This window comes from Diceros bicornis, chromosome 15 (genome assembly GCF_020826845.1).
Source record: "Diceros bicornis minor isolate mBicDic1 chromosome 15, mDicBic1.mat.cur, whole genome shotgun sequence".
Taxonomy (NCBI): domain Eukaryota; kingdom Metazoa; phylum Chordata; class Mammalia; order Perissodactyla; family Rhinocerotidae; genus Diceros; species Diceros bicornis.
The window spans coordinates 52883214-52907629 of record NC_080754.1 but is presented as its reverse complement, the minus strand read 5'-3'; the positions used below and the strand labels follow the sequence as shown (position 1 = coordinate 52907629).

Sequence of the window (24416 nt, the reverse complement as noted above, 5' to 3'; positions counted from 1 at the left end):
ATGAAAACAATGGCAAGCTTTCACATCAAAGCTTGTCCATCATCTCCATGCTACAGCAGAAGGAATATGGGGTCTGGCAGGCCTTAGCAGTCCTTGGAGAGTATTAACTATAGGCAGCAACGGAGCACATTGAGGAGCAATTTCTCTCCCGGAAGCACCAAAGCCTTTTAAGTAGTTCAGGCTTCACTGTTCACATCCAGTTGCCAAAAAAGCAAATGACTTGACTGATTTGAAAGACATTTGCTTCCCTATTTTTTTCGGCAGTCGGGATGATCGCCTTGTCTTCCCATAATCAGGCCCCACAGAACCACATGGCTGTGCACTGACAATCTAAAAGAAACAAAGCATGGTTTTCAGGTGACCGGTTTGCCTCTATCTGCTTGCAGGCTGTCCCAAGGGGGCCTTCGGATCTGGCCGCTCTGCACAATGTCAGTGTGTGGAGGAGAACACCCTGGAATGCAGTGCCAAAAATGACAGTTGCACCTGCAAATCTGGTTACCAAGGCAACAGATGCCAGAAAGGTACAATCTGATGATAAATTTTCTTCTTCTCTAATAACAATGCTCAGCCTTTGTTCAGCACCATATGATCATTAATTAATTAATCCACCAGTGTCCTTAGGAGATGGGTAAGCTTTATTAATTCCCTATTTGCAGGTGAGGAAACTGAGACACAGGGCAATAAAGTTATTTAACCTTGTCTTCTCGGCCTCTGCGGTTAGCTTGAGCAAGGGAAGAAAGATCACATTGCAGAGGATCTCATCCTAAGAGGATTAAAGCTGGCCAATCACTCCTTTGAGCTGAACTAATCAACAAGGGAACTGCTGGCTTTCAGAGTCAGAGAATCATTTTCTTTATATCTAAAGGTCGATCATTCAAACAAATGCAATTCAAACATTCTAAACGTAGAAAAATTTGGGCAAATTTAAATATGGTTATCACTGTGGTCCTTTCTCAAACTTCTAAGTATTACATAAACAATTTTTTTGTAAATCTATAAATATAAAAATTTATGTCCAGCGTGATTCTAAGTAACATATATAAGTATATGTGTGTGTAGATGCATATAAAATTTGGAAAAAAATATTCCAAGATGTTAGTAATGGCTGACCCTGGTTTGTGGACTCACGGGATGCTTCTTCCCTGGTGTCTATCTACATGGCTCTTTTAGTTGTTCAAAAAGTCTCATGTCTCTGTTTCACTGAATCTTATCAGTACCACCCTACTTAAAATTGCCACTTGCAAGACTGCTTGAACTTTTAGAATTTTTTCCAAAGTGCGTATCATCTTCTAACATGTTATCTTATTATAACATATTCTAATTATTATTATTTCTAATATTTATTGCCTGTCCTTCCTGCTAGAAGCTACGGCCCATGGGGGAAAGGATATGTGTCTATTTTGTTCAGTGCAGTAGCCCCAAACTTCTAGAACAATCCTGACATATAGGAGTTGTTCATTAAGTATGTTCTTAAATGAACACATAAATGTACATGGTTCAATTTTTATTCTTTATCCATTTTTTCATGTTATCATATATTCTACATTAAGCACTTGTTACTATTTTATTCAGGGGAAATTATCACAGAAGTTTTTTCTCTTTAATATATAGCAAGACTAAATGTATAACAAATAAAATTATTAAAACTAATAGCAAGTGAGCTTTGTGCCTTTGAAATGATCCAAAGGGCAATCTTGTGTAAAATCAGGAGGAGTGAATATGTTGGAAAGGAAACCATCATCCTGTTGGCCCCACTTACAGAGGTAGGCACTGGGGTTGAAAGTTGTCTTTGGCCCTCATTATGACACATTGCTCCTTGCACTGTCATCTCCAGATGGTCTGCAGGACTTTTCTGGAGCTGACTGGAAGGGAGTAAGACTCTTCCAGGTTGTCCCATGGTGATGGAACTGGAGTATGTGAGCAGAAATGTCCATCGAGATTTCATGGAGAGAGAGCCATTTAGGTAGCTGGATTGCAACTTTCTAAGCAAAGGGGAAAGAACTTGGGGAAACAGAAGCCTGACGTTACACAAATGTGTTTCATGTGGAATGAGAGTGGGCCTCATGCCAATCTCCAAATCTCTTCCTGCTTCAACTGATTTTTAAGCCTAGAGTCAACCCTTTATTCATTTCCCCGCAAGAGAAGTCATGCCCTGGAAGTCACTGCATGAGGAGACAACACCATATACACACACACCTGGGTACATTTAATGTATTCTGATAACATTTTCTTAAAGTAGCTGCTGAATATAGTATATTGGAAAATGCTTCTGAGATTCCCACTGTGAAGGAAAATGAGTTGAAAGTGTATGTAAATCAGCAAAATAGAGAGGTCACCATAATCTCTGGAAAACATATTATTTTTCAATCAGATAACTTTGTCCAATTCTGATATTTTTGTCTAACCACAAAATGAAATTATGAATCAGACTGGAGCAGGTGAATGGGATCGCCATGATTGACAGCTGAAATCAAGGTGAAAAGAGCTCTCCAAGAGTTGTGTATGATGAAAATCAGGCCTGTTGTTTTTCTTTCTCTATTTTAAGAGTGAAGTAGCCCAAGTGCTCCTAGAGCTAGACATATCTTTAAAAATCTTAGCTCCAGACCTGTGTCTAGATTGCAGATGAATGGTTAATTAAAGACTACAAATTGTTTCAATGGCACTAATGAACAGTGCTCTCTACAATCAGCACCAGGCCTTATTTAGCCCATCAGCAATGACTTCTAAGAGCAGAAGAGCTAGTTTCTACACTAATCTGTGAAACAGCAAAAAAGAGAGAGAGAAAAAAAAACAAAAAAGACAGCCAGCGTCTTTGCCTTGTTCTGATTAGTTTATAGTCTGGGGTATTTTGGACCCCAGCTGCAGGCAGAACTCTGAATGTGGAAGACTCTGGCCCACCAAGCCCTTTGAGCCCTATTCAACTGTTGTGTCATCATAAGAAGGACAGATTTTTGTTACAGTAGTTCTATATTGGATGAACTTCACATTTTTGAACTCTGGTGGGTCTCTAAAAGCAGGTTAGTTGACTTGAAAGGTGCTGAGTACATAGTATTGCAGCATAAGTTGGGTTTACGTGGCTGAGAGCACCAGTTTCAGAGGCCAGAAGAGCTGGGTTCAAATCCTGACTTTGCTACTTACTAGCTGTGTGACCCAGAGTAAGTTACTTTACTTCTCAAAGCCTCAATTTCTTATGTAAAATAGAGATAAAGTTGCTTTTGTCATATGGTGATATTTATGGAACCATAAGCTAATTTATGGAAAGTGCTTGGCACAGAGTAAGTAAGTGATCAACAGATAATATCCAGGAACAGTGTGAACATCCCAGAAAATGTCATAATTCCGTTATTCAGAGACTCTGCCCAGGACAAGAAGATACTTGACAGCTCAACTTGGTTTGGCATATCTTTCCACAACTGTCATATGTTTAGGAAAGTTTCACTGTTTTCCCTGTGTTAAAAGAATGCTTTCCACCAGCTTTCTAATTCTGGTGGTTTCAACAGTAGGACATACATTGAAAGCTCTCACTGAGCCCTCAGTGGTCCCTGCAGCATCCATCATTTTTTTCCAGGTCAAAGTGCATTCAACAAAGCAGCACACATTCTTCTCTCCCATATGCATTGTTCACTCTTATAAAATACAGAAATTACGAACCTCTAGGATGATTATTCTGGCTTACAAAAAAAGCAAAGACAGGGAGAACAGGATTCAGGCAACCATTTGGGGACAACTTCCTGAACACCGTGCCTCCTAAGCTTCCTTTACAAATCACATCTCATTTTCAGGTTTTGTTCTGTGCAACTGCCTCCAAAGACATACATCAAAATTGCTTCCATTGTGACTGTCTGAAAAACCACATTTTTAGCAAAAAGCCAACCTCTGTATCTGTGTTTCCAAAGTGACAAGATATAGCATCATGTTGATTTCTTCAGGGAATATTTTTGGAAGTGCTATAAATCCTTGGAGGCTACTCAAATATTTCTTTCTTTGCAGCTCAGTCATACACACACGCACTCACACACACGCACACACACTCATACACGCACACTTTTCGAACTTAGGTAAGAGCAGAAATCTGGGAAGATCTTGAGATTTCTTACAAGTCTTAGCTCCTTTCTTTCTCTCTTTTTATTTTACGAGCCTGCCCTGCCGGCCTCTGGGGACCAGAGTGCCAGTTCTCCTGTGGACCTTGTGAGAATGGAGGTCAGTGCAACAAAAAAAACTGGCAACTGTGATAGTCCTCCTGGTTTTGTGGGGAAGGCCTGTACCGTACGTAAGTCATTAACCTAGATAAGATAACCAACAAAGTCAATAAAGTTGTTAGCCTCTGTAAGTGCTTTTTTTTCCCTAACTGCTCTATGAGATATTATGTTAGGATACATGTTTCAATTATCTATTGTTGTGTAACAAACCTTCCCAATACTTTGTGCTTAAAACAATGATTTATTATTTCGTTTGATCCTGTGGGTTGAGAAGGTGGTTCTCCTGGAGTCACGCATGTAGCTGCTTCTAGCTGGTAGATCAGGTGGGAACTGGGCTTGACTGGGCTGCGTAACAGAACCCTGGCCTTTCCTCTACATAGCGTTTCTACAAGAGTAGCTTGGGCGTCCTCATAGCGTGGCAGTCTCAAGACAGCAATCCAAGAAGGGGCATCCTGAAAGTGTGAAAGCAGAAGCTATAACGTGTGAAAAAGCTTGGCTTCAGAAGCCGCATCATCGCTTCTGCCACATTCTGTTAGTTAGGCAAGACATAAGCCCAGACAGATTCAAAGGGAGAGGAAAGAGATTCTACCTCCTGATGAGAGGAGTAGCAAATCTCATTGCAAAAGACCTACAAGCTGGGAGATATGGTTGCAGCCATCTTTGAAACCAATCTACCATAGTATATTATTTAAAGTTATACTGAAAGACATTTTAAGAATCCACTAGAGGGGCCAGCCCTGTGGCCTAGTGGTTAAGTTCAGCGTGCTCTGCTTGGGCAGTCCAGGTTCGGTTCCCAGGCACAGCCCTACACCACTTGCCAGAGGCCTGTGGTGGCGACCCACATAAAAAATAGAGGAAGATTGGCACAGATGTTAGTTCAGGATGAATCTTCCGTAGCAAAAAAGAAAAGAAAAGAATCCTCTAGACTGTATTTATCATTCTTGTCAGAGTGGAAGCAGATTATAGACTGATAAAAAGTGATTAGTTAAACCAAATCTGCTTCAAAGAGCCAGTAGAATGCCTACCTGCTATCTCCTTTCTTGCTTGTGACTCTTATATAACCTTTGTTAATCCTGTCTGTACGACCTTCTCTACTGCACCCATGGTGAAACCCAGGAACTTCAGAACTTGAGGAAAGCTGTGGGCTGGGTGATAATGATCGTATTTTGTACGTTACTGTTTCAACCGTGTCTAATGAAGGTTAGGAAAAGTCTGTTGCTTGTGATTGTCTATCATATGAGGTGTGAAGAGTAATCTGAATTAGCTTTCAGCGCTCAGGACTTTCTATAAACCAACAAGCAAATAAAACCAGAAACTTAAATGTAAATATAAAGTGTAACACCAGGCAGTATTTAGCACGTAGCTGATCATCTGATCATTTGGGGAAGTGCATTATTGCCCCTAAAGATAACCCTCAAGCAAGAATGATAGGACAAGGTCTTTGCCTGACAATTTTTTTGGATATAACTAGATAGTTTTTACTGTAGGACTGTCATTCTGGCACTGTTGATAAGCATTTCAAACAGTGTAAAAGTTTGCCCATGCAGCGGTTGGCTATCCCTAAGCTACTTGTTTGCTTAAAAAAAAAAGTTTAAAGGTAATAATTTACATACTCAAAAGGTAGTTACTTGCTATTTCCACAGTGAAGTGACATTTTCTCTTGTCTAACTTAACTTTAATGGAGTAATTATTAAGCAGATAGTGATAAAGTTTACACTAGTCCAATTGTCAGGTGATATAAATAGACCATTTAGAAACAAGTGAAGAGAAAGATAAACTGCTCATTCTTTAAAATATTAATTTTAATAGTTATGTTACAACTCTTCCATTCTAGGATTTGAAACCCCAGAGGAATATATTTTGATAGTCCTGAGAGATATCTGATGACAAGTAATAGTATTCTAATTTTATTGGCAACCTGATACTTGAGATAATGTGTTGAATAGGCAAGAATATTCCCTGACTCCTAGTCCACTTTAATTTTAGTATTAAATGCTATTATCTGATTTTACACACACAGACACAAACACAAATTATATAATCATCATAATAAGATATTTAGGAAAATGAATGGAACCAAAGGATAGGACTCATTAAAAATGCTTCATGCATACTCCACAAAGAATGTGTATGGCATTTAAAAACGGGCTTGTGTTTGAAAAAAAGCATACAACATTTCACTAAATATCCTGTTATGGTGCTTACAGAATTTTAAAACCTAGTTACTCTGCATAATGAACTGTAAAAATATTATAGGCTGTACAAGGTAATATGTTTTAAAGGTAGGAAAGACCAAAAAGCTATTTCTAAAGATATTGGCTTTATATAAATTCCAATTTTTGGAAGTTATAAATACAAATACTTGGGGAAAATAATTCTTTTTAAAAAAGTGTTTTATTTCACTGTGGTAGAAAACTATCTGGATTATAGTAGGTTGTATTTTTTTTTCTGCCTTCAATGTTGAGGGGGGCAATTGTGGCTTCATAGACACTCTCACACTCTTGGTAAGAATGTGCCATCTCTGTGAAGGGCAGTTTAGCCTTAGCTATCATGCCTTTTACCAAAAAATCTGAGAAGTAGTCCTAGCTTTTTCTTTATTCCAGCATTATTTATAATAGCAAAAGTACAAAATAGAAACAACCTAAATATCCACCAGAAGGAGAATGATTAAACAAATTATATAATACATCAGTGGACTATTCTAAGGCCATTAAGATTCATGTTTTAGAAGAATGTGTAATGTCAGGAGAATTGACATTAAATTGACATTAAATGATATATATAGAGAATGATCCAAATTTGTAAGAACATGTACCCATGTATGTATATGGAAAATTGTAGTAGAAGGGACAGCGGTTGGTAACAGTGGCCATCTCGAGATGGTTGGACAATGGGTGAATATTTTTCTCCTTTATAAATGTCTGTCCTTCTCTTATTTACTACTTTACCATTTTCCCCCTTAATAATTAGGAGGAAAAATAAATCATCTTCAGACCAATCATTGACTAAATATCCAAATAAGATAGTTGTCTGTTCTTAAAGTACTGTCTGGTGGTCTTAACTTTCCAAATAGTGAAGATGTTTTTCCTCCAGTCTAATTGAACTTGTCACTCTTTTAATTTGACTGCTTTCTCCTGTTTCACATGATGTGGATATTGAACATAGCCTGGCAGCACCACTAAAACTCTTGAAAAAAAAAAACATAAAAGAACATAGTAGTCTTTCCTCTGAACACTTCTTTTCTCTTTCTTCAGAAATCCCATTTCTATCTCTTACTCATTTTGTTATTACTTCTCTGAATTCTGCTGTGTTTTTCTTGAGCATTTACAAAAGTGGCCCCTCCACTACTGTAGAAGAGACAATTAGAGAGAATGGGGGAGAAGACACTAGAAGGGAGATACTAATTCCAAATACAATTTACATTTTTAAACATCATATGATCAACCATCATGAAATGATGAATCATCATGAAATGATGATGTTCAAACATCATTAAACATCATGAAAACCATACTGAACACAGATGTGAACCTTATGTAGAGGTAAGCTGGTAAACGTTTAACAACTGGTTTTCTGAAATATAAAAACCCTGGTTTGTAGCGTTTGCCAGTTTCCACAGTGTAATACTCCCACCATGGTGCTTTCAAGCAACCAATGTGATGTACCCCTAGCTGGCAAATAGTACATTTTGAATACACAGAATGATTTCTTAACCTTTATTTTCTCTTTACTTTTTAGGTATCAATTTTACTTTGCTGTTTCTAAACAGATAACTAGTTTGACCTTTTTGGTCAAGTTAAATTAACCAACAAACTGTTCCAGCCAACAAAAACTTCACTATTTAGTCTATTTTATTTTTAAAACAAAAATCAATTGTTTGCCTGAACTGATTCAAGATTCAAAAAACAAACAAAAAATGTTGGATTGCTTTATGTGTAGACACAGCCTCGCCACTCCTTTTCTCTAGAATTCATGTCGTTGGAGTATTGACTCAGATCTAAAGGAACCATCTGTTCCCTTAAACAACCTCTAAGCTGTTTTCCAACTTCCTGTAACACACCTACCATAAACCAGGGCTAGCATTTCCTTTATGACAAACCGTTGTAAAAAGAAAACACTTATCTAAGGCAGAAAAAATGAGTACATGTAAAACAAAATGAACAAACAAAAAACTATTAGAAGCACAATTGAATGTCTTAAACATTGCCAAACGTGAAGAGCTAAGATGCAACAATATATTTCTAACCTCTCTGAAGCAATTCTAAATCTGATTTTTAAAGTTGCTATAAAATAAATTGTATTTAAATAATACATCTCCCATCCTTTGCAGCAGTGAGATGCATATCCCTTACCAATCTGGTTCTCAGCAGGCGGTCCAGCCTGATGAAGTATCAGCAAAATGTCAGCTCCCACAGAGAAGTGCGACAGAGAGGCGACACTGAGGAAGTGACAGGCCTTTCAAAAAGCTATTGTGCAAATTCAGTTTTAAAATAGGGATATAGTTGAGGACTGATGGGTATGTCATTACCAATGTGTTCATCTCCCCATCATCTGCAGATGTGGAAAGGAGTCGTGGTGCAGTGATATAAAGGCATTGAGTTGAGGAGTGGTGCATCTGGTCTTGAGGAGATTTGTCTTCCTGTGTTTTCAAAGAGTTAGTATTCAAATTAGCTGTTATTTTTTTAGCACAGACCCATTGAAAGGGGCCAAGAGCTGCTCTTTCCCCTATTCTTATTACCTTCTATAATGTCTCAGTTAGAGCTTTAAAAATAAAGTTAATCCTGTCATTACTTCATAACTTTCAGTGATCTATTGATCCTTTACATGATGAAGTTAAAATTCCCTGAAGAGTTCGGGGCGCTAAAGGCCCATCATCCACCTGTCCCTAGCATCATTTTGACTGCTCTCACACACACCCCACCTACTTTAGTCATTCCCCTAAGCACCATGTACTTTTAAAATGTGGTGCCAATGTTCATTGCTCCTTCCTGCTAATAAATTTTTTTCTACCTCCATTTTTATTGCCTGTTAAAATTCTGCAGGGATTTTTATTTTTCAATATATTTAAACAAAAACAACAAAAATACTAAATCCCTTCTTTCCATAGCACCTCCCATCATCTTGCATTATAACTGTCTGTTTTTACATGATTAAAACTACCATTCATTTTTTTATTCCCCAGCGCTTAATACACAAGGGATGCTCATTAACGATTTGCTAGATTCAATCAAAGAACATTCCTGACAACTTAGTAAAGAAGTTTGGGATTAAAATTTCATAGAAATAATCCACCAAGTAAAAAAAGACATGAGAAACACATAGTTTATGGGACTGCAAAATATTCAGCAGCCCACGCTATGCTGGATTGACTTGTCAGGACTTTGAAGATGAGATCAGTGGCAGAACGAGAGACAGGAAGCTGTAGCTCTATGCCCGGCACCACAGCTTCCCTGGTCTCTATTCCATTTCTGAAAGCACTTTTCAGAAGAAGGTTTTTCAAAGGATTAGAAGACTAACAACATCAGACAATGATGAAGTTTTTATAATTCTTCAACTCCCTCTCAAGATCCTAGATTCATTTATTTCTGTATTCACCTCCAAAGTATGCAATGTCTTCTTTTAAATATAGCACAAACACCTTAGAAAAGTAAATAAATGTCTCTGGCTCTTAGTTTCTGTAAGTAAAAGGAAGGGATTCAACTAGGTAACATATAATATGTAATATTTATGTAATAATATATGATTCAATGTGTAGTAAATAACACTATACAATAAATATAGGCATATGCTGTATAGTCATAATATATGACTCAAAGCTCATGTTAGCTGAGTGCCTATTCTGTGTTCGCTGTGCTATGTATTTTTCATCAATTCATTCAACAAATCCTCAGAACAATTAATTGGGTTTGGCACTATTACTATCCCCATTTATGAACGAGGAACCTGAATCTGGGAAGAATTAAGTAGCTTGTCCAAGGTAACTTGTATGTAATTACTAATTGAGAACTGGACAATCAGTAAAGTTCATGCAAACACTACATATCTATAAAGTGAGACAATTGTTGTTAATACTAAATATGGTAACGGTCTGCTTGTAAAATTTAAGGAAAATAGGGAAAATTAAGATTCAATAGAAAAACCTGAGTACCTGAGCAGTCAAGAAGTTTGATTAAGGTTGTTCTCTTCTTGGCCCCACATTTGTAGGTTGCAAAAAAGAGTGACTGACACAGCCAAGAGCATTGTTGAGATGTCAAGTGCCATAACAGCCTATACTCAATTTAATGATGGAGGGAGGATGCTTTTCGTTTGTCTGTATGCAGCTTGTCCAGCCTATTTCCACAGCCTAAGCTGCCTGCTGCACCACATCAGTAATAACAGTTCTCAGTGGGACCCTGAAACTAGCCAGTGTACCTGCCTGTCCAACTGGACTGAGCATGATGACAGATGCTGTAAATCAGAAGCTAATTATAAGTCCTGGTCATCATCTAACATAAATAATGACCGGAAGCATTTTCTTTGCATTCTGCCGATGCTGAGTGGTCTCAGTCCTTTTTGTTTTTATAGGGCTGCCCAATCTTAACTATGTTTAAAATTCTCTTTGTGTATTGGTAAATATAGCTGGCTAGCTGCCTAGAATAATCCATGATTACTCTTGCTGCTTGCTTCCAGAGCCCCACATTGAGTATCTGGCAGAGCACAAAATAAATTCTTATTTCTATGAAGTGAGTCATTCAGAAGTTTACCTTCCAACACATACACCTTTCATATATGTATACACAGACCCTTTGTGCGTTATTAGTTGGGCCCATGGCCCAATGTGTTTTGGAAATTTTATCTACTTATGTCTGAATATTTATTTTTGCTTGTTTGACATGTATTAATTCAAATACTGTAATTTCTTAATATTTAAATTTAAGGACCAGTATGACATGTCGCACACTTTCTTTTCTTAGTTTGCTTTTTGACACTGTGCTGAGATATCATTGTTTCCTTTACAAGCAAAGATCTTACAAGTCTTGACCTCCTATGCTTCTCCTCTTAGGCTTTCTGTTACATTAGGTAAATACTTATTTTGCTTTAGTTTCCTCTTCCATAAATGGGATTAATAAGGGACCTACCTCATCAGATTCCTATGAGGATTAGAGAGGTTAATACATATTATACCTTTGGAAGGTCCATATGGTGTAGATTGTCCTAAGAATTTTGCACAGCAATTTGAAGGTGAGAAAGGTCTTGGATCATAATACTCATTAAATTTTAATTTTGTTATCATTTATTGAGCCTTCTGTGTCCATATCATTTCCTAAGAGCTATATTGGATACTAAAAAAGATAAGTTGTCTTCCTGCCCTCAAGGAATTAATTCACAATTTAATTGATGTAAAAGGTGTACAAACCACTGATTTTAATTATATTTTAAAAGAAGATGAGATAATAAATGTGTGACAGAAAATAGTGATTGAACCCATTAGGGGGAATCTCTGAAGGCTTCATTGAAGAACTGGAATATCAGCTGAATCTTACAGAATTAGTAAAAATTTGAAGGGTGGGCTGATATGAAGTTCATGCCGGGGAGGGTGACTAGCATGAGCAATGGCCTAATGGTGTGAGATGATATGCATGCATTTCATGCATATCATTGGCATGTGACTGAATCTAGGTTTGAATGTGATGGGAGAGGAAGGTAAAAGGGATAGTATAAGGGTCAAATGGTGAAAAGCCCTGGGTGCCACATTAGAGAATTGAGCCCTTCTTTTGGAAGGAACAAGGAGGTCTAAAAGTTTTTGAGGAGTAAATGGATGTGATCTCAGCCATGATGTGCGGAACATCATTGCATCTCTGCTTTGCTCAGCATCTCTGTCAATTCATTTTTCCCTACTTCTGGATAAGGTCCCAGAAAGGTCCCATGACTTTTCTAGTCACTCTCAAGTTTTATTGCAAAATCCAGTTAAAAGGTATAGTTCTGTCTTATCAAAACTTCCATTTCTAATCCAATTTAAAGCTTGTTCCCTTGCCCAGCCCAGGCCTGACTCGAGCTCAGAAGTGGAGAAGAGAGAAAGCGGGGGGCCTCTTCACTCTATTCTCACGCTGCTCTTGTCCTCCACCCCTCTCTTGGAGGGTCCGCTTCCAAGATGACCCCTATGGGGCTGGAAAGGTGTTCCTGTACTTTGCCATTGGTGGAAGTGCCACTCTAGTCTCTCATCTCAAAATGTGGGTCTGATACCAGCTCCTGAATCTCCCAATTTCCAGAAGGTACATACCAAGCTCTTAACGTGGTTCTCTCAAAGTCCTCTGCACTTGGCGTAAGGTGAAGGGAAAGCTTTCCCTGGAGAGGGGAGGAGGAAGGCAGCAGTCCTCTGACAGCTCCAAAGATGCTCCAGGACAGTAATGAATTGCTGCAAGCTGGGGTCACACTGCTTGCCCCCTCTCCTGGCTTCTCCACTTAGGTTCTCTTTGCATTAAGTAAGTACTTACTTAGCCTTAGTTTCCTCATCTGTAAAATGGGACTAATAAAGGATTTATCTCACCCAATTCATATGAGGATTAAATACGTTAATACATATTATACCTTCGGAAGGACATTTAGCACATAAACTCAGTAAATTATAGGCTGAAAAAATTCTTTCCTTAAAGAAAATCTCTATCAATCTTTAAATATTAATTCGTAGCGCTTGTTATATACCCTCAAAATGACTGAAAAACTAAGAATCACAAAACTAGATTAACACTTCCTTAGCAAGACCTGAATAAATTGTCTAGCACACTTGTTTCGAGGTCTCTTCTGCAAATCTGGAACAACAAAATAATTCCATTTTGTATCCTGCTATCCAGTCAGTAATTTTTTAATCCTCAGGATAACCTTGTGGGGTAGGGACTATTATTATTCCCATTTCCAGGTAAGGAAAATGAGGCACAGAGAGGTAAAGTAATTTGCCTGAGGCTGCATGGTTAGTAAGTGAGGGAGTTAGGATTGGAACCAAGTCACAGGTTTTAGTGCATAGATGTGGAAAATGAAGGATGACTGAAATTTGAAAATTATTTGGTATGCATTGTTTGAGGTGTGCTGAGCAGGACATGAATGAACAATAATTTGTTAAAAAATCAGATCCTAAGAACTCAAAGGAAAGGTTAGAACTAGAAGTGTAGATGTGAGAACCGTCATCGTAGAGATAAGATGACTGAGGAGAAGATGCTGAGGGGGAAAGCCAAGAAGACTATGAACAGAAACTCACTAAATTCCCTACCTTTAGGGGGATATAGAAAAAGGAAAACCGATGAACGAGATCAAGATTTGATTAGAGTAGATGTTACAAACTGGCAACCTTAAAGCTAAATTTGACTCGCAGATGTGTTTTGAATGGCAGGCAAATTCCTTTTAAAATATATGATTCAGTATTTAAAAAATCAGAAGACGTTGGAACACTGGGCCCATATTCCTGTGTGGGAACAAATGGCTACATTTAATTAGCTCAAACCTCTCTAGGGGGTCAGGCACTTTCCAGTAGGTCAGAGGCCCTTCCACGCTCAGTGTATCACCTGCTGAGATTCCACGTGCTTACTCTGTGTGTGTTGCCGGCCTGGCTCTCGCGGAACTGTGTTTATAACCTCTGCTTTAGGAGGGTGGAGGGGCCAGCCTGGTGGCGTAGTGGTTAAGTTCACACGCTCTGCTTCAGTGGTCCAGGGTTTGCAGGTTCGGATCCTGGGCGTGGTACTATGCACCACTCATCAATGCATACTGTGGCAGTGTCCCTAGAGGAAGATGGGCTTAGATGTTAGCTCAGGGCCAATCTTCCTCAAGCAAAAAGAGGAAGATTGACAAGAGATGTTAGCTCAGAGCCAATCTTCCTCACCAAAAAAAAAAGAAAAAAAGGTGGAAAGTAAATAGGAGAACTCAGATATATAATTTCAGAGACTTTCAAGAAGAAAAGGATCACTGTCTCATATGTTGCTGAAAAAGAAAAAGAAAAAGTGGATGACAAGCAAAGGATTTGTGATTTAGGACTTGGTAATTTTTGGGGAAAAAACCCAAAAAACCATTCAGTGGAAGGAGAGGACGTGCAGGCTGGGATTAAAGAATGAATGGACAGTTTGTGAGGAAATAAACAGCACCCAGAGACTGCTCCTTCAGAAGGCTTGACAACGAAGGGAACAAATGATTAATGTGTTCTTTTGTCTTTGTCAACAGACTGTTTAAAATGTTCTTTGCCTCTTCAAGATACATGAACCTCCTGGTGATCAACCTCGTCATTTGCCTGCTGATAAATCTTATTCATTCTCCATCCCTCGCACTTTAGCAAGTCAAGTCCAATGCAATCATGACAGAAAGGATTCAGAATCCATGAGAGTTATTAATGTTGAAATGAAATCAAATACCTGGAAATTTGGTTTCATGTGAAATTTGCAAAGAATATATTTAAATAGTTGTGCTGATAGATACTTGGAGAAGGAACTTTTTTAACTCATTGGATTTTTCTATTGTCAAGTTTTAACTTGTCTCCTCCCTCTCCTTTTCTCTCTCTCCCATACACACACATACAATATTTATATTATGTATTCTAAGTCACAATTTTTTTTGATATTTTAACACCTCTAAAATTAGGGCATGTTTTACAACTAACAGCACAGCAGTACATAATTATATTGTCACTTTCTAACATAGTCTATTTTCTAGGAACACATTGAAGGAAAGTGTCTGTGACTACATTACAAATAAGTTCTATCTCCTGGACCCGAAAGCTGATAGAATATGAAGGGAAAATCAAATCAAATATGTGTATTAATTTTCAAACAGTTTGAAGTGGCTCAACTTTAAATGCCTGATTGATCATAATAGTTATTTCCAAGTTGGAAGAAATAACTGCCTGTTGGCTTCAGAGACAATGGTAATGCTCAGTCTGAGATATCTGCGTTTGCTTTTCTCTATAACAAAAAAAGCCCAAGAAACTGGGGCAAAAAAATCCTTCTGCTATTTTAAGATACTGTCTATCTTACTAGCTGTGTTTTGCGCCATCATTAATCAGTTGTCTGCATACAGAGAAGAAAGGGAAGGAAGCCTGCAGATCACTTAACGTGCCTCACACCTGAGCTCAGCGGCACAGAGCGCAGGCTTCCGGGATGTCTACCTTCGTGAGAGTCTCCACATAATTAATGTGGTTTTGAAAGCTCAATCTGAAACTTTTCAAATCTTGAGGAAGAAGTTCTGTGATATCATTGAAGTTGCCTGTGAATTCCCACAAGATAATGTGTACTGGCTATTACCAGGGCATTATATTTCATTGTGTTATAGAATCTGAAGTATCTCCATTGTATATTTCAACTGTATGTTACCAAAATTAAATTTAAGAGAATGCAAGTGATAGTGCTAACACAGTCTGTATATAGTATTCTTAGAAGTTTGCATTTCTGGAGAGAATGTCCTGTAACTGAAACTATGTGATCAAGCTGTCTGATTTACATCTCTAATAATGATATCATCATAAAAATTGTTCAATGCTTTGTGTTTTACAAAGCATTTTTTACATCTATTATCTGGTTCAAACTTGGAAAATTAAGAAAATTATTTAAGGGAAAATAATGACGTCCACTTAAATATAACAGTACTGTTGAAATGGCAAAAAAGCCAATTCCAGTTATATTTAGTCTCTTAAATTAGTATTGCCGTCAATCTTGAATACATGTGCTTTATGCTATCTAATACGCAGTCTTAATATTGCACTGTCTTGGATTTTACATCCTCTTTCTCTTCTATTTTAGATTTTTGAAAATGAAAGATGAGACAATTCTTGTTGAAAACATATGAAAAGACTATGCATTAGATGATGAAGAATTTTAAGAACGCCATGCAAATGTTTGCAAAAGCCATTCTTTGCAAAGTGGCACATTCCCACATGCTTAGTATTCAAGTACATTATCCACCTGACAAGATAGTAAAATATCCCACTCATCTGTTCAGAGCTAATTTTTCAAATTTTAATAATTTTTTTAGTCCCTATCAAGGCCTTTCAAAACTTTGCAAAGAATATTAATAACTCATTAAAGATTAATTACATGTCAGCTTTGAGGTCAAAGAGTTTGAGTGGTTTCTAGTTATCTGAATTAAAATGCATCTGCTCTGAAAAGAACACATGGTGTAAAACTCTCTGCCCTCTTCGCTAACCTTAAGCTTTTGTTTATGAAAACAAATACATATAAACATTAACTCAAGTGTCTTTGATACCAATTAAATGAGAAGGTTATGGCGATATCCGTGCTAGTAAGGAAATTTGGTACAGAGGGATGTCCTCAAGGGAAGGCAGGTTACCTCCTGAACCTTGTGACTTGGTTTGCTAACTGGAGGACCTATCAGAGGTCTGTCAGTTATGACAAAATCTTCACTGTCTGAAATCTGCATGTTGTTTTAATGGACTGTAACCATGAGATTTAGTTGAGTAAGAGTTTGGGAATAAGAAGATAAATAAAAAATAGATATCTAAATGGAGAATGGAGGAATTTTGAGAATTATGAGGTAATAGAAAATAGAGACAGGAATAAGAGGAGAAGAAAGGTCTAAAGGAGTCTGTTTTTGTTCTTAAATAATTCTGACTTCAATGTGTTTATACAGCCAGCAAAAAAACAAATAAAAATAAATGTGAAAGGAAGCAAAAGACAGCATTCAAATTGTTTAAATCAAAACTATGTATTTAAATCATTAATGTATTTTGAATATGACCTCTGGTGAATTATATATCATTTTTCTTTCATTTTCCCCATCTTTCAAATTGGAATAACAATAATACCTCTTGATGGGTTGTTGTGAGGATCAGGATTACTACATAAAAACAGTTACACCAGTCTTCACATGGTGGATCCTCAAAAGTTAGTAACTCTTATTGTGACAGTTTTTAAAATATCTAAACATTGCATTGTAGAACTTTAAGTTTTAAAAAAAGATAATCTGGTGAACTGTGCTATGTTATTTAGCACGATTGCACAAATTTCTAGTGCAATCTAGTAGTGAAAATGACTATTTTCACTACCAATTTGGGGGAAATTATAGTTTCTCTGTCTTTCGAAGGGTGTATTTCTCTCATCCTAGGTGCTTGTAAATCGAGTCCCAAAGGTTTGCTAGTTTCCTTTCTTCATAAAAAATGCTTTGGGGGAAATTATATTCCTTCTTGGAATTCTGTAAATTAAATGAAAGACTGACAGTCAGCGTCGCCAGTTTTCCCTTGGTCCTGGCGTACAGAACATGAATTGGTTTCCAAGGCAAAGCATTCAATAATCTGTATGCAAAGTAGTATTTTTACATAGCTCTGAATGTCATATCCAAATGTAAAGCTGCCTGTTGCCTCAAGTGTGAAATTCACTCTCATTTAAATTTTGTGTTTCTTTGCAACTAGTGATTCTGGTATTTGTGGACTGGGCCATGGAAACACATGTGACGGTGGTTCAAAGTAGTAATAACTGTGACCTCTCCCACTGTCGCCTCTGTCTCCATGAAGAGGAGTTCATGTGAAGCTACCCCTGGGTCAAAGCAGTAAATCTTCAGGAGCCAAGGGAATAAAAATATTTATTTCTTTTTTTTTGTCTTGATGATATTTTACAATCTCTTCCAAGTTGTAGATTTTCCAAAATCCTGTGATCACCAGTGTTTTTAGAGAGCCCATGTTTAAAATTTTATAGTTTCTTTTATCATTTGAATTCAAATATGTAATAGAGTGGATACCAGGCTATTTTCAGATTTCTTTGCCTGAGAACAGTCTGCTCAGCAATTAAAGTTTGGTTTTTAGGAAGAAATAATATTAGGAAGTTTGTCCTCACTCACTTACATGGGAGCATCCTGGAACTAATGTCCCAGTTGGTACCTGTCCATGATGATTTAAAGATACTGGCCGTTTTTCTAATACATTTCATCTCAAGCTTTTGAGGTTGATTTCAGTTCAAGTGCCAACTGAGGATGAAAATGTTATTAGCGAGTTTGCCTATTCATTATGCAACCCACTTTTCATCTGGGTCCCCAGTCACACCGTGCCTGGACCACTTTTAATCTTCCCACTGCTTCCTGTAATGGCTGCTGTTCCTTTGAACTACCTTTTCTGATGCAGAGGGTCAATGACAAGAAACTAGTATCTCTGTGGTTATAACCAGACCTCCCATTTAGGTAAAGCACCATACCAGAAATCTGGATTTTTAAAGCCATTAATTGTAGTAATTGTACAAGGTACTGAGAACTGCATCTCACATGAGATAGCAAAAATGATAGTAATGGCTGTTTTCTAGGACCCAAAAAGGAATGTAAGAAAATATCCTTTGTTTAGAGAGGGAGCTTATTCACCATAATGTCGGGCAAGATTGTGTAGCTATTGCTGTGTAGCACATTGTCTTAAAATTTAATGACACAAAGCAATAACTATTTATTATTTCTCAAGGGTCCATGAGTAGACTGGGCAGTTGTGCTCAGCTAGGCCAGACTCAGCAAGACTCTCTCGTGTGCCTGTGGTCAGCTGGCAGGTCAGCTATGGCTGGCTGGTCCCCAATGGCCCCTTAAGTCTAATCTCAGAACTGGCACACCATCACTTCCGCTGCAGTCTACTGGCCAAAGCAGGTCACAAGACCAGCCAAGAGTCAAGGGGGAGAGAAATAAATTCCACTGCTGGAAGGGAGGAGCTGAAAGTCACGTTGCAAAGGGCAGGGATACAGGCCTGGGAGGAGAATTGGGGCCATTTTTAAATCGACCACAATTGCTTTCTCAGACTACAAAGAGCAATATTAATAGCCCCTCATATACTCGATCACACCAACTCCTTTACTCATGGTACCCTCCATGGGTCAAAGTGAGATGTGAGGTTTTGAATTATCTCTAGCCCTCAGTGAAGTTAGCATTTGAGAAAAGTAACTAAAGTGCTCCATATTGTTGTTTTGCACTGGTTAATACATTTCTGCAACATTTGGTTTAATACAGATGTAATTTCTCTATTTAATGGAGTTTTGATTTTAAAACAGCCTGTTCTGAAAGTTTCTTCTTTTTTTCTTTCATATGTATGTATATGTGTGGATATACATGTGTGTGTTTATATCTGTGTATGTATATGTATATATACACTTCTGCAGCATGCCAGCATCTTCGTTATTCTTTGGTACTCTGAGGCGCCAGCTTGATCTGATAATTCTAAAGGTCACTGCCCAGAGGAGGAGGAGATGTTACCTGCCTCACTGGAGCCAAATAGTTACTCTATAGAGGGTGAGGATATTAATAAGCATGTTTATACATCCCTTCATGTGGTAGTTCTAATACAAAAATCCATCGGCTCAGCAATAGGGAGCTCAAAGTCTGGTCTATAATTTTGCACCTGGGGTAGCCTGCATTTAAAATCCTCCATCAGTTGTAGTGTTGTCATCCCCGTTAAGAATTTAATGAGCACCAACAGGCCTAGCTAATGTACAGAACACAGAGGTAGACACATCTGCTGCCCAGCAAGCTGTTGCATGAGTACAGAGTTGCTGGTGTGCATCAGGACCTGGGACCTCCCCATTTTCACTTACTTCATAAATCTAGACACAGACCTCACTTTGGGGCTCATATTATTAAGAGGAGACTACAGAGGAAAAATAAACCCCGTTTGGTAAAGTAAATGGTATGCCTGCTTCTGTAGCTACCCATGGTTTATTACTGCTGTATGTTATTTCCAGCAGTACTTAGAACAGTGATCATCAGGGGCCCTTAGAGACTTGCTGATGCCTCTTGGGCAGTTTCAGAATAATACAGTTTATAAATAATTCTGCCTACATATCTTATGTCTTCAGGATTCCTTTTGCCTTGCTTTGTTCGTTGTGAGTGTATTTACATGAAACAGGTTATTTGGATATTTGTCCTTTGAAAGCTATGGCTTTTTCTTCCCTCCATGTCAGAATCACATACTTTCCAGTCATTTCCACAGCCACGTGAAGATGTGGGAACTGCAGTGAGGGACACAGCATAAGAAGAGATAAACCTCTTAAGAAACCACTGTGATCTTACTGAAATCTATGTTTCTTTTTAACTTGTTTTGTGTTAATTGAAGATTCAGAGTTGGCTATTTGGACTGCAATTTAAGCGTATGTGTTGGGGGGGTGTTCACGTTACAGTGACATTTAATGGTAGAACAGGTGCATATCTTTTACAGATACCATCCCTCTGCATGCAGTAGAAGTTATATATTAGAATGAGCAAAGTATATGTGATTCTTTTTAGTTCATATCATTTTTATTCTCCAAAGACATTTAAAAATAAGCTTTCGTATTCAGGCTTTATTTTTTTGTCTACCCCCATTTTGAGGGAATTTTTTTAAAAGTATCAAATACCATGTGTATGTGCAGTTAAACTATGGTTTCTATTTGGAATTCAGAAACATGAGTATGTACCGAGGTTTGCAAAAAACACCTGTACAATTACATTTCAGTATTTTACAAGGTGTTTCACTGGAATATCAGTTTAAAATACAGATTCATGGCCCTCTGTCAGTCCTGCTGAATCAGCCTCTCTGGGAGTAGAGGCGCTGTATCTCCATTTTAAGTCAATCCCCTAGGTATTTCTTATACATATTAAAGTTTGAGAAACACTGCTGAGCTTATCTCAGAATTAAATTAGATTATTAGAAAACTATATACTGGAACCTCATTAATTTAATTCTCTAGAGAATCATCTTCATGGTACAATGATTCACTATTTTGTGCTTGATTTTTATCAAGAATTAGTATAAGAAATGACAACATGTAAACTGATTCTGTACTTTTAAGAAACTATCATCAAACAATAGTTCGTTATGTTGTTCACAGATCCTCATACAGAAATTCACGATGCATTCGCTTTTAACCCAACTAAACTGTGTAATTATAACATATGTATAGAAAAGTGAATAATCATAAGTGTTCAGAATGATAAATTTTTCAAAATGAACATATCCATATCACCAACACTCAGATCATAGGATAGAATATTATCAATATTCCTAGAAGCCCTCTTGTGCCTTATAGAAGAGGAACCACTTCCCCACTTCTATCACTGTAGACGCGTTTTGCCAGCTGGCTTTTGATCTTTATGTCAATGAATCATTATGTACGTACTCTTTAGTATCTAGTTTCTTTTACTAAACACATTTGTGAGATTCATCTATAACGTTGGATATAGTTTTAGTTTGTTCATTCTCGTTGCTATTTAGCATTTCATTTTATGATATGCCACAATTTTCAATTCTAATGTTGATGGATGTATTAGTTATTTATTGCTGCATGACAAATTATCCCAAATTTGCAACAAACATGCACCTTAAAATAACAAACATTATCTCACAGTTTCTGAGGATCCGGAACCCAGGAGGGACTCCACTGGGGGATTCTAAGAATCTCTTATGAGATTGTGTTTCAACTTCCAGCCAGGCTCAATCTCTGAAGACTTGACTGCTTCCAAGTTCACTTCTATTTCTGTTAGCAGAAGGCTTCAAGGCTTCAGTTCCTCACCACATAGATCTCTTCATAGTGTTTCTTATGATATGGGAACTGAGTTCTCCAAGAGAGTGATGAGAAAAGGGAAGGGGAGAGTCCAAGAGAGAGGCTGCAGTTTCTGATAACTGAATCTCAGAGTGACATACCATCACTTCTGCCATACTCTGTTGGTCACACAGACTAGCTCTGTTTCAGTGTGAAAGGGGACTGCAAAAGAGTGTGAATACCAGGAGGCAGGGACATCGCAGACCATCTCAGAGGCTGGCTACCACAGTGGCTATTGGAGTAGTTTGCAATTTTTGGCTAATAGAATTATACTACTTTGAACATTCCTTTACATATATTTTGTAAGTATATTATGCATTTCTGTTAGGTATATACCTAGTAGTGGAATTTCTGCATCATATGTTATGCAGACATTTATCTTTAGTAAGATACTACAAAGAGTTTCCCAAAGTGCTTGTAAAAACTTATGCTTTTATAAGTAATACTCCAGTTGCTCAATCCTTGAAAACACTTGATATTGTGTATATTTTTCATTTTAGCCATTTTGGGGGTGTGTACAATTGTACTTCATTGTGATTATAATTTACATTCCCTGATAATTAATAATATTTATTCCTTTTTCATTTGCTTATTGTCATTTGGATTTTCTCTTTTGTGGATCCCTATTCCAGTATTGTGCCCAGTTTTTTAGTGAGGTCCCTGCCTTTTATTATTGGTCTGTAGGAATTCTTTCTATAGTCTGGATATGGTTCCTTGGAGGATATATGTGTTACAAATATCTTCTCCTACATTGTGGCATACAGTTATACTTTGTTAATGTCTTTCGATGAACAAAAGTCTTTAATTTAATATGGCTGAATTTGTCATTTTTTCCTTTGTGTTTAGCCTTTTTTCAGCTCTGTTTAAGAATTCTTTGCCCACTCAAGGCCATGAATATATTCACTCCATGTTCTCTTCTAAAAGCTTTGTTGTCTTACTTTTCACATTTAAATCTACAAACCATCTAGCAATATATTTAAGGATAATACCCAAGGAGTTTTATAACAGGAATTCCAAGGTAGTTTTGCAACTAGAAATCAGTATAGGGCACCATAATATTAGGGAAAAAATAGGACAAATTGTATGATCACATTATTAGATGTGAGAAAGTATGTGATAAAGTTCAACAGTCATTATAATAAAACACACAGAAATACACACACACACACACACACGTTCTCTTAGCAAATAAGGAAAAGAAGAGAACTTCCTAAATCTGATTTTTTAAAAATCTATAAAAATAAATACGGCACACATCATACTTTGTGGTAAAATGGTGAAACTATCCTCTTGAGATCAGGAAAATAAGACAAGGATGCTGCCGTCATCACTTCTATTGCTCTTGAGGTCCCATCCAGTGTAGTAAGTCAAGAAAAAGACTTAACTGGAAAGAAAAACATAAAACTATATTATTCCTAGATGACATGGTTATGTGTCTAGGAAACCTAAAATAAACTACATACTATTAGAACTAATAGGTAAGTTTAGGAAGATCACTGGATACTATATCAGTAGATACTATATGAACAGACTACTTATATTTCTACATAACAGAAACAAACAGAAAATGAAGTTTTAGAAGATACCATTTACAATTTCATTAGAGAATATCAAATATCAAAAAATAAATTAGATTAAAAGTGCATAATGCCTCTAACTGAAAACTACAAAATAGTTCTGAGAGAAATTAAAGAAGACCTACATAATGGAGGCGTATACCATGGACATCGATTGGAAGATTCAATTCAAAGTCATTTATAGTTCTAACTCAATCAGAATCAAAATTCCTGCATTTTTTTTTTCAGAATTAACAAGCTGACTCTAAAATATATGTGGAAAAGTAAAAATCTAAGAAGAGCCAAGACAATCCTGAATGAGAACAGAGCTGAAGGACTTTCATTACTAGATAAAGCTATAGTAATTAAGATAGTGTAGTATTGGTTCAGATATAGATGAATAGATCAATGGAAAATAATAGAAAGTTCAGAAAAATGACCCTCTCGTGCAGAGTCAATTGATTTATGACAAAGATCACCCTACAGTGCACTGGACATATAATGGTCTTTCCAATAAATGGCATTGAGTCCTTTGAATATTCATATAGAAAAAAAATCTTTACTCCTACCTCACACCACACACTCAAGTCAAAATATTTTAAGTTTAATAGTACCAAGATATGTGTCATTTGTAAAAAATTACTATTCTTTTTGTCAGTTGGAGAACTATATTTTTAGTTGTTCATTTGTTTTTGCTTTAGCTATCTGAAAACTCACAAATAAAGCATGTCTGATTACAGTAATTTTCTTTAATCTAAGGTTTTTGGCACAATTTTCTGGCCCCTTTTATTGCATGGTTCTTGTTCCTTCATCCTTGCTTTAATGATTCTATTTTCTGGGTCTCTTTTTTGTGTCTAAGTTATTTTAAATCCTTTTTTGAAATAGACAGGGTATAAATAATGAATAAATCAATCAATGAAGCAAGTTAAACTTCTTTTGAAATTTTGAAGCCTGATTGAATTGTCAAGAAGAATGATAGCTCATATTGTAATCCTAGTAACTGTGCTTTGAATAAAATTATGTGTCCAACATCAAATTGCTAATACATATTATGCATATAAATATTACATGGAATGTTCTTTAAATGTTAACATATATGTCAGTATTAAAAATAAGTTGCATTTCCATGGAGAAAGAGTCTACTTTTTATAAACTGC

At 37.0% G+C, this 24416-nt stretch overlaps 1 protein-coding gene across 1 annotated transcript in view; it reads left to right on the top strand.

Moving 5' to 3' along the window:
* LOC131414611 (EGF-like and EMI domain-containing protein 1) overlaps window positions 1-17693 on the top strand; it is a 457413-nt gene extending 439720 nt beyond the window's left edge. Inside the window, 2 exon segments of the mRNA XM_058555616.1 lie at window positions 387-521; window positions 17578-17693. Coding sequence (XP_058411599.1) covers window positions 387-521; window positions 17578-17693 — 251 coding nt within the window.
* Window positions 17694-24416: the final 6723 nt, after the last annotated feature.